Source organism: Toxotes jaculatrix, chromosome 6 (assembly GCF_017976425.1).
Source record: "Toxotes jaculatrix isolate fToxJac2 chromosome 6, fToxJac2.pri, whole genome shotgun sequence".
Taxonomy (NCBI): domain Eukaryota; kingdom Metazoa; phylum Chordata; class Actinopteri; family Toxotidae; genus Toxotes; species Toxotes jaculatrix.
The window spans coordinates 20,944,212-20,958,332 of record NC_054399.1 but is presented as its reverse complement, the minus strand read 5'-3'; the positions used below and the strand labels follow the sequence as shown (position 1 = coordinate 20,958,332).

General features: G+C 41.4%; 1 protein-coding gene across 1 annotated transcript in view; it reads right to left on the bottom strand.

The window, feature by feature from the left end:
- Positions 1-14,121, bottom strand: part of bcar3 (BCAR3 adaptor protein, NSP family member) — a 44,731-nt gene that overhangs the window by 27,549 nt on the left and 3,061 nt on the right. Inside the window, exons 2-4 of the mRNA XM_041040966.1 lie at positions 8,452-8,647; positions 7,731-7,958; positions 2,416-2,458 (exon numbers count right to left, since the gene is read on the bottom strand). Coding sequence (XP_040896900.1) covers positions 2,416-2,458; positions 7,731-7,958; positions 8,452-8,639 — 459 coding nt within the window. The 5' untranslated portion in view covers positions 8,640-8,647. The remainder of the gene's footprint in view (positions 1-2,415; positions 2,459-7,730; positions 7,959-8,451; positions 8,648-14,121) is intronic.

The following is a 14,121-nucleotide window of genomic DNA, read 5'->3' as shown; positions in this document are numbered from 1 at the left end:
ACTTGCCCACAACCCTAATTTGACCAAAGAAATACACACAAGTGCTGGTTGTGTGCATGCAGGTATAAGTGTGTGTGTATGTGTGTGTGCGGTTAGCTCCCACATGTGCAACCTGCTCTCGTGGGAAGAACAGAGTTTGCTTTTCACACTGAGGCGTCAGCAACCAAACATATGAGCTAACAGACGGAGGAAAAGAGGGATGGATGGAAAGAGAGAGAGATGGATGGATGGTTGGGGGATGGAGAAGAGGTGAAGACTTGGAAAATGAAAAACACACAGGAAAGTTGTAGTATGTGTAGTCAGACCTGCTGAAATGCAATAATTTAAATGCTGTTGAAAATCGGTGTAACTAGAGTTGAACTGTTTAGTCAGAGATCACTTATGTGATTGACACAAAATTAATCTGCCACTAACCACAACTCTAACCCAATCCTAACCCTAACCCTTTGGTAATCAGTTATTCATTTTGTAATATTAACTAAATATCTTTGGGTTTTCCACTATTGTCCAGACAAAAGCAACCGGTAGGTGACAGTTTGGGCTTAGTTGACAGTAAAAATAATCATATGATTCTCAAAAGGAAGTCAAAAAATAATATTAAGAATTACAATTATAATTTTAACCTCAGTGAAGCAGTGGTTGCTTACATGGGGTTAATGATGTAACTAATAATGATGACTAAATTTTATTGATTAATCTGAGAGAGCGCTACAATCAAAGGTCAAAAAAAGATCATGTAACAGAGACAAGATCATGAGGTTTGGCTCTAATTTGTTATCAAAAGGTCTGTGAAGATGTTTCATACCATGAGAAGGTCCAGACCGTGAAACATTAATTTGAAGAGAAGGTAAATTGAAAGATAAACTTATGCATAGTTTGAGTTTCACTGCTGTTTTTGGCTGTGAAAAGCAATTGAACAAAAGGTGACTGAGAGATGGTGACTTCTTTTCTTTTTTGGATCTGATTTATCCAAGGAAGAGAGAAAAGAGGTTACATTTTTTTCAGTGAAACCTGAACTTAATTAATACTTTTTTTATTAAGTATAAGCAGGTTTCTCTATATTTTTATTTCCTATTTCTGCTTAGGATTCAATATTTGAACAAGAGAGCTGTGCCTTGTTATACTTATTGAATTTTGTTGGATTAGTTGTGTGCTCTGACCATACAGGGATAAAGAAGAGAATTAGGGCATGGTTCCTCTTTCATTTTTAATAAAAAAAAAATGGGTGGAAAAATACTGTTTTGTGTGTGTGTGTGTGCAATAAGTTTAAAGTTTCTCACATTGTAAACATTGTTGTTTTAACAAAATAGCACAAGAACTTGGCGTAAAATGCGGTGTGAAATGATTTAAATCAGACAAATATCTGATTAAAGAAAAAAACCAAACAGCACTAATAATCTGACTGCGACTTATGGGCCAGCTTTCAGTACTCAACAGCCTTTGGTAGCCATTTGCTTGGTACTCCAAATGCACCCTGTGCCCTGCCTGAGAGAGAAGAACTCAGTTTTTTCAACTTGTATGCTGTTGCTTGGTGTATATTTGTTTTTGATGCCTTAGATTACATGAATTTCCCTGATAATCAAGCAGAAGAACTTGTACAGGGTTTAGCACAGAGCCAGAAATAAGAAAAGCAAAGACCTCAACAGAAAGAGACAGAAACATAGACACTGAAGCATATGAAATGTCAGCTGGATGATAGTGTGATAACAGAATGATCACCTCTCAGTCATCACCTCTCTTTGACTGGGGAAAGCTGGGACTCAGGTGGGGAGTATGTGTGTGTGTGAATATGATTTATATCAGTGTGACAGCCAATGCAGGGTGGCAGTCTGTATGAGTTACTGGTGAATTATCCTTGTAGCCCAGGGGCAATTGGATTAACTTCTTCTCTGAGTGATGTTTACACTGCAGAAGTGGCTGAATGCTGTTTCATATCCAGTGTTTGTCATTTAAATTACAATCCAGGATGGATTCAATTCATTTTCTTAGATTTTACTAAATCTTTTAACCTTTATTTTACCTGGTGTTTATTCTACCACGGTACATAGTGATCATACTTACACCATAAGGTACAGTTTCACTGTCAGTACTTAACCATACTGCATCTTAAGCCTGTGGTGTACACTACATGTTGCTTATTTGTGTTTGTGCGTCGTTTATCTTTGTACAACCAGTCCATAAGATACTGTAAATGTTCTAAAACAGTGTGCAACTATGTGATTAAACCATGCTGAGCACACAATGGCAAAGACATCTGCTGAATATTTTAGTATTTCTAAAAAAAAAAAAAAAAAAAAGAAAAGGGAATAAAATGGTAGATCAAGTGAAAACAGCATCTTAAACCTCCTCACTCCAGGTCATTCTTAGCAATTCTAGCCACATTAGTACTGTTTCTGCACCATTTGTTGTTCCTACCTTAACATAGTCCACCGTGGCATCCAGGCCGGCAGCAGGCTCCCTGGGGAACACAGACAGAGACAAGGTCCGGTTTAGAGAGCACATCTTGCTACAGGAACCCAACCTCCTGCGTCCTCGGTGCTGATCTTCACTCCCGCAAACAAAGATTCTCTAAACAGTTATGATCTTAGTTCCTCACTAGCTCCTGCTACAAATACTGCTGTGCTGTTTGTTGTCCAAGTGGGTCCCTAACTGGTGCTGATGCTGCTTCTTCAGCAGCTCCAATACTGTTCCAGCTCTTTTTGGAGATGATATGGTTCAATAGAGATGTGGAACCTTTTTTAAAAGGTCCAAATAGATTTCACTGGTCCAAGCAAGTGTCCATATCAGCCATATTCTGAACTAAGAAAGTACAGCTGCACTGTACAGCAGGCGCACAGAGAGAGTTAGCTGTAATGGTAATGTTATCCCAGACTCTGTAGGTCCCACTTTGCTAGCGGGTTCCTCTGAGAGAGAGAGAGAGAGAGAGAAAAAAAAAAGTCAAGTGAAACCAAACCTCACACTAAACTGCTTTTAACTCTCTCTCTTTTTCTGTCCTGTTCACTGTCTGTCTCTCACTCTTTTTCTCTCAGTCAGTGGTAAACATGTTCACTCACTGCCTGCCTGACTTGGCCACCCTCCCTCACTCTCTCTCTCCTCCCCCACCATAACACACATTGCAGCCACACGCCTACCCTTCTGAGTCCACTGACAAATTCACAGAGAGGTTAGAGCGCACACACACACACACACACACACACACACACACACACACACACACACACACACACACACACACACACACACACACACTCACACACACACAACAAAGCACCAGCAGCATTTTTATCATTAATCTCTTTTTGCATTTTTCTTTGATCATTCATCCAAACATTACATCAGACAACAGCCTGACATTTTCAATCTGCCTCTCCTTATTTGGCTCTAGCTGGACTTTCATCCCCTGTTCTGTATTGTTTGTTTGTTTATTTATTTTTAAACTGTTGTTTAAATCTTAGATATCATTTTCAGGGATTTTATTTTGGCATTTTGATCATTTTGAGTTCCTTATATATTTTATTTCATTTCAGAATATCCTACTCATGTATACTCTATTATTTCTAGTGCTCTTCATCTTTGCCTTGAACACTGGTCCTTGGGTGTATTACCAAAGCTCAGACTCTCTCTACGGGAGGCTTACAGCCAGGGGCTCAGTGAAAGAGGTAATTAGCTCAAATCCCAGACTGTGTTAGCAAGGTTGGTAGTTAAAATCCTCTAAGCCTTCACTGGTGTTCCCACGGGAATATTAGCACAGTCCATTACTTACCAAACCAAATATGTTTAGCTGTAAGCCCTCTCAGTTTTAATATGGCCCCACATAATGAGCGGGATTTAGTTATGTAACTGAACAGAAGCCTCCATTCACAACAATGTACAGTCATTATTCATAGAAAGTGGAGTGCTCAGGCCTCTCTGTCACCCTCAAGATCTACTGCAGATTGAAGTTTGCAGAGCCATGGAAGTGCAGTGTACGGCTACCATTCCTGTTTCCGGTCTACAGATCCCTACCCCCAAAGTGTATCAACACAAATCTCATCAACTGGCTGTTAGCTGAGCAGTGATCATCAGGAGTGGGTATCTGTGGCTTTACTATTGTACAGTTTTGGCTTCTGTGAATTCACTACTGCTGAGGAAGAAGAGAAGGAAGAGAATGATGGAGAAGAATGCAGAAAGTTTCTGTGGGCTCAGATTGAACTAAGATTAGACATTCAGTTTGATAGTGACCACTTAGTGTAGTCATATGTGCTACGTCTCTGGGGTCAGCGGGTGACTGGACTGAAATCTTCACCACACCAACCACCTGCCCCTCGTAACCCTGCCTTGGCTCCCTAGTTTTAGGTGGGTGCAATGACAGTCACCAAATACCAGACAACACCCATATAAACCCTCCTGGAGCTGAATGTGCTACAACTGAGGGAAATTCCCATTTCTCCTCAGGCAGGTCAAAGGTCGGGCTCTCAAACAGTATGGCAGCCCTTGAGTTGATGGAGATTCAGTGTCTTAAACTGAGGTCATCAGGTGAAGGACGGTTTCTCCACCCTGCACCTTGACAGATGGGTTTTTGTTTTTTACATGTTAACTCTCCCCTGACGACAGTTTAGTATGCCTGACTCCTGCACTAAAAGAAGTGAAACAAAGTGTGGTGGATGTGAGATGGCCAGCCATTCTAGACTACACAAGCCAACCACAGCTAACTTTTTCTGCCCATGTTGCTGAAACAGCATCAGACACTGGATTTTTCTGCTTCTGCAACCACAAACCTGACCTGCAACACAGAGAAGAGAAGGCCGAAAGAGCAGAAGCCACTGAGAGGGAAAAAAATAACAAGAGTAGGGAGGGCAGAAGCAGGCAGCGCTCGCCACAGTCTTTTTCTGGCTACTGTTGTTCTTTTGCGCTCCACCACACAATACTCAGCACGACCACAACTGGCTTTAGTTAGGGACTGCACCATATTTGTGTGTGTGGGAGAGAGAGAGAGAGCGTGACGGACAGACAGAAAGAAACAGAATGTTGATGCAACATGTAGGGTCTGCAGGCAGCCTACAGAGGTCAGTGTGTTTCCACTGTAAAGCTCCACAGACTCAGTATAAAGCCTCAGTTTGATGTGTTTAACATCTATTCAATAAACTGTATGTTATCTACTAAAATTCATAGTGACAAATAGTCATAGTCAGAGTTTGCTTTAAATTGGAAAACCTATTTTGTTATTTGAATAACTGGAGGTGAGTCTCTGTCGACCCCATAGCTCTTCGTCTCGCATCCTCCCTGTTAATTCGAAGCACTAAATCGCCGCTTTAGAACAACCTGCCGCTGTTGTTGCTGCACTAAATCCTCAGATATAAACAGGCTTGGCTGTACTGTAAATGGGTAATCTGATTTAAACCAAAACCAGAGAAGAAGAAGTTAATCCAAACAGAATCAACAGATAAATGGGGAATTCAGAAGGATTTTAACTTCATCTTATTTATGCCAGTGAAAGGAGAAGTTGCCTATATCAACGGTCTGTCACTGTCTGTCTCCTCTACAACCGCTCTCATACCTCTCTTTGCCTTTCTCCTTTCCACTCTTTCTCTCTGCTGTATTTGTCTGCCTCCCATCCCCCCCCCCCCCCCCCCTTCTTCCTCTCCTGGTGGTCTAGTCAGATGCCCACAGAGGTCAACAGAAAGACAAACTGACCAATCGGGAGCTAGTGCAACATAAGGTCAGAGGTCAGAGGTCAGTTGACAGCATGAGCAATGGAAAGTCAAGACCGACTAGGCCAGTGGTTACATACCATAAAGACTCACTCCCTTATCTTTTTATAGAAAACTATGAACTGTGTGGAGTTTCCCAACAACATCGGTGAGCTTGAATTTTGTTAACACTACAGAGTACTTTAATTACATCAAGGACTGAATTTTCAACATATAAAAATTGGGATTTTCTGTCTTTAGTAATGAGGGAGGAAATGATTCCTGAAATGAGCTGAGGTGTAACTATCCAGGGTTATTTGAATGAAGACACCTTGTAAAATTACTTTTCACCTGAGGCCAAAGGCTGACTGTCAGTAAGTCAAACAAGCAAATCAAAGAAAGAGATCAAATTAATATGGACCCACTGAGTCTTGTGGGTAAAATGTCTGAACATACATGGTGTCACTCACATATGAAAGCCTGCTTTGTAGTTGTGAGGCCAATAGCAGGTTAATTTGCTTATTACCAAGTGCTTTTCTCTGATCTCCAGACAGCTTGAAGTGTGGCCAACACTGGCTGATGTTAAAGAGCCACCCTGCCAAAAATTACTCAGCTAAAGAAAGATGTCTCTTTTTCTTCAGACGCATTTTGATTTCTTTCTCAACTCGTTGAGTTCATGCGTGGATCAAACTAAGGGTTAGAAACATACTTGTCCCTCATTTTATTTTGATGACATTTGAACAGTAAGAAGCAGGAGGATGCAAAACCCGAAAACCTGCACAGACTTCATGGAAAATGAAACATAAACCATGTGTGAGTAAGACGCTTTTCATTATTTAGCCACCTGCACAAGCTGAATCTAACCTGGACAAATTGTCCCGCTGTATGTCAGCGGTATATGAAATGTATCCAGCATGGAGGCAGAAAGATAGAGAGAGCAGACAAAGAGTTCACAGTAATCTGTGATCTGTCCTGCCACACCCTGACCTACAAAGGTAACCCAACTGCTGGGGGCTACACGCACGCACCCACAGTCACACAAACGCACACACAAAGCTGGCTACATCAGATACAGTCTGTTGTAACTCTACACTAGAGACAGAAAGATGGGAGGACATGATGAGGGATGAGGTGTGTGTGTGTTTGTGTGTGTTCCCTCTGAAGTTGAGCTAACTGCTACGCCCCCTCGGGGCTCGCTTTACAACCTCCCCTTTCTCCATCCAACTCCAAACTCTCTTTCTACCCCTTCGTTCTGAGGAAGAGTTTGAATACCAGTCTCTGATGTTTAACAGAGCCATATCAATGCTCACAGTAACAAGGCTCCAACAAAAATCTATTGTTTGAACATTAAATATTCACATAGGGTTTAAAAGTGGTTCTGAAATGTTGGTAACTTGCTCCTTCACAAAATAAAGATCTTGGATACACAGAGCTTACAATGTATTCCACAAAAAACATGTTGTTATGCATCCAAAGCTTCACAGCTTAATCAATGACTTGTTTTGTCTATACAATGTTCAAAAATTGTGAAAAAGCCCAAGCTGACATTTACTTTTCTTGTTCTGTGCAAACAAGAGCCCAAAACCCAAAGATATTCAGTTTACTATCACAGAAACATTACATTTAAGTATCCACAGGTGGAAGGCTGAAGGCAGTGAATTTTGGTCATTTGCTTAAAAAAAAGACAAAAAAGTGATGATCAAGTTTGTCAACAATTAATTTTCTGTCATTTGACTGAATAATCATTCATCACCAAAGTGACTACAGCTGCCGTTTAAACAAGCTCCAACATTTTCAAAACCACGTCAAACCTATTTTTATCCCAAAAGATAAACTGTCTGTGGAGTCTTCCTTAAATTGTCTCATGCTTTTCTTCATGTGCCTTCATGTCATGTCTAAACCATCACAGATAAGTTAAGCGCTTGATGATGATTGACGAAGATAAAATCAGAGACATAAACTGAAAAAATACTGAATCATTATCCAAAACAGAGCATCAGCAGTAACAAGAGACCTTGTATGACCTGATCAGTATATTTATCTGTTTCTAGATGTGTTTACCTGTAACCGCGGAAGTCGTCAATGATATTTTGGACCAGTGGAGAGGTCAAAGGTTGATTGGCCGCAGCCAATGGCGGCGTGTGATTGGCTCTGGGGTCCCAGGTGTAGTTCCCGTGGGTGATGTTGGTAACTCCCCTCTTGCGTCGAGGCAGAGTCCCGTGAATGGAGATTGGCTGGTAGGCTGCAGCAGGCAGCTCTGAGAAGCCCATGTCCTGCCCTGGAGGGAGACTGGGGGAGGGAGAAGGGAAGGAGGAGGAGAAACTGATTTGTTTTACCTTAAAGTTCCACGCAAGTACCTTACTCTTACTCTGCACACTGACAGCACCATATTCAGACTCACTGACACTGAAGTGACACTAGATGCCATGTTTGTGTCTGTTCAACTGGACAGGAATGGAAATATTTAATGTCTTGTGCATCATCCTGTTAATATTTTCCGGACATTTTGGTATTTTGGGAAAGTTTGGGGTTTTCATTAGAGACTAAATTATAGTTTGTGGGTTTGAAAAAGGTTTGACCACTCAAAATGTAGTTGCACTAATTGACCCATCTATTGTAGAAGGAGCTCCAAAGTTTAGAGAAGTGTATGATTATTGGCTTAAAGAAAAGACACTGGACAGAAATGCCAGCACAGAGTATACAGGCTTGTATGACTCATTATTTGAGTGAGACCCAGAATTCTGAGTCTGTTTGAAGACCAGTTTTTGGTTATCTAACTCACCCAGGTCTGGAGCTGAGGAGGTCCATGGAGGAGGCAAGGGAAGCCTGCAGCCTCCTGGACGAGTAGGTGCTGCTGCTGGGGACACCGAGGGAGGGGGAGGGGACTCCAGGGTGGGTGGTGCCTCCTTCCAGGGTGTGGTGTGCATGGAGGGATCTGGGCAGACTCGCAAAACGCCCCTCTGCCATCATCCTCAACTCTGGAAAGAAACACACAGAAATAGTCAGATTTGAATCCTATCTTTTACCAAGACATTAAAGATTTGGATTTCAGTCAATTAGCCTCACAGGGTGAAAGTTCCTCCAGGAGTTATAACCTAACATGCTAACAGTAACCTGGGGGATGCTGTTATGTAACCATTTGTAACACAAGACAGAAGGGTCAGGTATAAAAACACTGCTGCAGAAAGACATATGATCTGAAACATAGAAACACACGCTGACATACAGCATTCACTGAGATGAAATATTATGATACAAGATGCACACATAACAACATATAGTACAACAATACTAATACACTCACATGACACACACACACTTACATATCCTTGCACATAATCATGCACATTGCCTGGAGGAAAATAAAACGTCTCATATTATATTAGTTTGAGCTGGTTTGAAAATTACGCTCTCAGTTTCATTGAAGGTTTATATTTACCCCACAAACCAAAGACAACAATTAAGAACATGCAAGGACATGTTGCCCACCACCTTCTGTGCTAAATGTCCTTTTTCAATTGAAAAACCTATGGGGGCAGAGCTAATCTGGTTTACATTAGGAGGATAATATTGTCCAAACTGTGATATCCGATTGCATTCAGAGTGATTACATGGGCTTGAAACATAATGTTGAAATCCAATCCTAAATTTGATCATACTGATTTTAACCACAGATATTTCCATCAATAGTCAGTAAATTTCTAATTCAAGAAATGTGTATCAAGCAACATTTAAATATCCACAGTTGTTTATCCCTGCCAGTTTTTATATGGTGCTGGGCTCAGAGCCAATACGAAGTTAACCAGAGACAAGCCTGATTTCTGGAAAGAGCTGAGGTCTGACCCTTCACCTCAGTTCCAGGCAGCATTTTTATCAATAGACTCTGAATGTCATACCCTTTGGGAATGACTGAAACCCTTTAAATACTTTATACTTTGGCAAAGAACTGAAAGAAAACCATGAATACTTCACACAACTTTTTATTTTATTGCTCATGGGGTAAATCTTGTCTTGTGACTGACAGAAAAGTAGATATAAATACACAGAGATGAACAGGGCAGATAGGACACTGGACAGGGTCTGGATAAATTCCCCTGCAGGATGATGATGATGATGACTGGACAGCACGCCATCCTGAATCACTCACCATTCAGCAGTTAGTCATACTGTACAAACTAAAATATCATGAACTGACAGACATGTTGGCAGACTGGATGGTAGGAGATTCCACAGACCCTCCCTATTTCTAATCTCATCAAACCCAAGAATCTGACCTGAACAACTATGCCGGTGTTTGCTATTGTGTCTCTATTGGAACAACCTGATTATGATCAGAGAAAGTAGGCTGCAGAGTAAACTGTGGGGCTTGGCACTGTAGCTGTTCTGCTAGATGAAGTCAGCCTTGACGAAGAGGCACTGTTTTGACCAAAGGACAACAACAAGGCTGCTGGAAATAAAAAACAACTGTCTTTTGAATTCAAAGCTGCACATAGAGAAAAGATGACAGAGCAACTTCTGTTGTCAATTTGTTTCACCTTGTTGTTGCTAGTTTGCAGAGACAATGTCATCAACTCTGTCTCCAACTAAATTTAAGTGAAAAACAGAGTTGAGTTCACTATGATAATAACTGTGCTGGATATTCTTATGCAGCAAGAGGCATGAAGTCACATAGCATTTCCCAGTGTACTTTAGTGTACAACAACAAAAAACTACCGTATGTATAGTGTAAAATACATGGAACAATGAATACTTCCACATTTTCTGACATAGCTTGCTGTTTTGCAGGGATGAAGACAGATTGACGTTCGCTAAAAGAGGAAAAATCAGCCAGAAATTCAATCAGTGCATCAAGAACTGCCAGAGTTTTGATTAGATTTTCGAAAGTGTGTGAAACTAGAAACTAAATAGTCCCAGTGTCCACGCTAACTGTTTGTTAATACACTGTGTCTCATTTTCTGTGGGTTCACACAGTAACAGAGACAAACACATAATGTTGAAACACATCGTTAGATTTTTTGGAAGTTACCTCTGGTGTTTCTGTTTCCCCCTGCCTGCACTGTTTGTACTTATCTCAACATGTCAGCTCTGTAGTGACTGAGGAGGGCTGAAACTGAAATTGGAGAGTTCATTTAACACTTGTTAACATTTGTTGCTGTAAGAGGGGACTCATACAGCAGTGCTTACAGCTGGGTAACAGAAAATCATGTTAAATGATTGAGCAGAAAACAAACAGGATGCTTGTTGTTATCCTGTGTGGAGGGGGCTGGGCTGTGGTTTGATGGCATTGTTTCACAAGACTCACAACGCTGGTCACCGCTGGACTGCGAACTGTCGAACTGCAAAATTACACTGACTATTCCCCGTCTGAGAGTGGTGTTTTCTTCCTCTGACCGCTGATCTAACTAGATACAGCTGCAGATGCATGTAATTCGAAAGCAACAGTCAGTGCCAGATTAAAATTCGAGACCTGCTACCTCAATGTTTTGAACATCACTCTTTTTTTTTTTTTTTTTAAATCAAAAGTTCAAGGAGAAATCAAACATCTGATAAGAAATTTATGAGCCTTGCAAACACAGGAAACCTGGAACAGAAACTAAAATGGAACTGAACCCAACTCTACCAGGGGGCCAATGACTCACCAGCTTGTGATGATGAATGTCAATAAAAATGCAAATGTAGGTTTAGAGAAAGGAACAGCTGGCCAGCTGAAGAGTTCAGGACAACTAGTTAAGTTTATACGCACACACTCACACACACAAACACACTGTAAAAGTCCTGCTAGGGTAGGGCTGGGTCAGAGTGGGGATTCTTCCAAGGGGCAGAACGACTACAGGAGAAGGACCTGTTATAAGACCTTCAGGGATGGTCAGCTGTGTCTGTGTGTGTGTATTTGAATGTGTGTGTGTGTGTGGCCCTGACCATCTGCCAGACACACACTCCTTCCTGCAGAGGAGAAAGGAACGACTCTCACTGACTGAAAACACAGACAAACACCACTTATGTGCATGAATACTTTGTCATCTTAGAAATAAATTATTCATGCTAAGAGCCACAGGAAGTTATTTCCACATGGAGTGAAGGTGTGAAAAATCTCACTCACTCTCCTTCCATCTTTCTCTTTCTCCTCTAACGTCTCCTTCTGTCCCATCTACTCCTTCCATACTATTTATTTCACTTTGCTGCCTAATTTCAATTGCTCTCTCCTTTTGACTCCATCCCTGCTCATCCATCTTTGCTTTTCTCTTTCAATCTTGTCCCCGGAGACATACCCTCCCTCTGTCCGTCCCTCTGTCCATCACAATGTCAGCTCTTCTTTTGCTCCCTCACTTCGTCACCTTCTTTCTGTCCTTTGTCCTTCCACCTCCTTTTTTTTCCTCTTCTTTCCCTCTCCCTGCCTCATCCTCTCCTCCCTACAGCTGGTCAGCGCCCTGTCACTTCGCCCTGCTCACACACACAAAATAAAACAATACACACACAGGGAAAGAGGGAGCGCTGGTATTTCCTACATCAAGTCCATTATTTTCTGCATTAGGACATTATCACACATTCCATCGCCATTTACGAAAAATAGGTCCCCTTTAAAAAGAAGTGCTATTTTTAAATGTTCATCCTCCTTCTTTTTTTTGAGTTTGAGGCCAGCTTAGCCCATGTTTACTTCGCTTTCCACATCGTTTTAATTGGTAACCTCATGTGAAGCATGAGCATTGTTAGAAAGGTTACCTGCAGTTTAATATAGTCTTTACTTCTATAATGATTTTGGCTGTTGACTGGAACTGTCTGAAATGCACTGGCACAGAGTCACAGAGAGGAAGAAGTTATTTTGTTCATCCAGAAGCAGATAATGTTAAGATGATTTACAGCTGGAGCACGTCTTGAATGTCCACTGAATCATTAGAACAAATCATAAGATTTGTTTGATAAAAAGCATCTTGGAGAACTTGCTACTGTTCTTCTGTGGGTTTGGTCTCAGTGCCTTCTGTCTCTACATGTGATCCCACACTGACTCCATCTTGCTGAGATCAGGTCTCTGTGGGGGCCAGACCATCTGTTGCAGGACAGTTCTTCTTGTTGCTGAAGGTAGATCTTCATGAGTCAGGCTGTATGTTTGGGCTCGTTGTCCTGCACAGTACTGTATTTAAGGTGAAATACTGCACCACTAACAAGGAACATTTCAGTCAGAAATATTAAAATCATAAAACTTATAATTTCATTGCATGTGCCATTAAGGCAAGCCAGAGCTTAAGATTTCGTTAGTAAAAATCTGATAAAATGTTTGATGGTTTAAGTCAGTTAACTTTCAGATTCTTGGGCTGTGTTGGAAGAATTTCCGCAATTTATTGGTCTGGAACCAGGCTTCACAGAGGATTTCATTAAAAGAAAACTCTGAAATGGGAATTGACATAACGTTCTAATGGACACCTGCCAACCAACCAAAAGTATTTTCCTTGACCATGGTGTAAAAGACAAAATACCCTGAACTGAAGTTTGCTTTGTCACCAACACTAGAGAAGTCCTTGGGCTGGGAACATCAGCACACACGCATAAATTCACATGAGGCCTTGGGTGGGAAACAAGTGCAGATTAACAGGAAGAGGAAATGGCAGTATAAACATTTAGAGAGCAGGCGGCTCATTATAAAGGATTACTAGCAATAAAACAAATACATCTCTCTTCCCTTCCTCTTTCTTCGCCGACTGTCTCTTGAGCTGTCTCTCTCTAATTCTGTCTCACAGGGTCGAAGGACACAACTTTCCTATTACATCAAATCCAATTCAGTTAAATTTAATTTAATGTTTTGGTGGCAGGCTCTCTCCCTTTCTCTCTGGCTAACCTTAAACATCAATCAGGAGTCAGAGAGCCTTGTTGTTAATCCACAGAAGGAGTGGTTTTAAACTGGACAATCAGAAGTCTCCAGTTCACTTGGTCCCATTTAGTTCACTATCTGTGGCTTATGTGATACAAATTGAGCATCTAGATTAAAAACACACTCTATATAATAGTATGATTTATACATGAAATGGAGTGTTTAAACAGCAAGTGTTGCACTACTGGTCTGTCATTACACACCCACGTACACACACAAAATAGGGAGGACGAACACAAACATCAACTTGCTTGAGAATGAGGGGTTTCCTCTAGCTGGCTTAAAGTGTCTTCCTGCTATGGCACACACACAAATATATACACACACGCACACAAACACACACACCAGCGCATTAGCAAAACCACCCCTGGCCAGAAGTGAACAATGGGAACAACTGTCACATGACCGCTGTTTAGAGCCAGCCTTTGTTAGGGAGAGAGAGAGAGGTGTCCTGCTGCGCTCTTCAGTGCGTGGGGCCACCAGTGTGTATGTGTGTGAGTGTGTGTGAACTATGTGTGTAACATATTAATGAGGCTGTTATTAAATCCCACAGCAGTAGCTGCCATTTAATACTTCTGAATCTGTGTG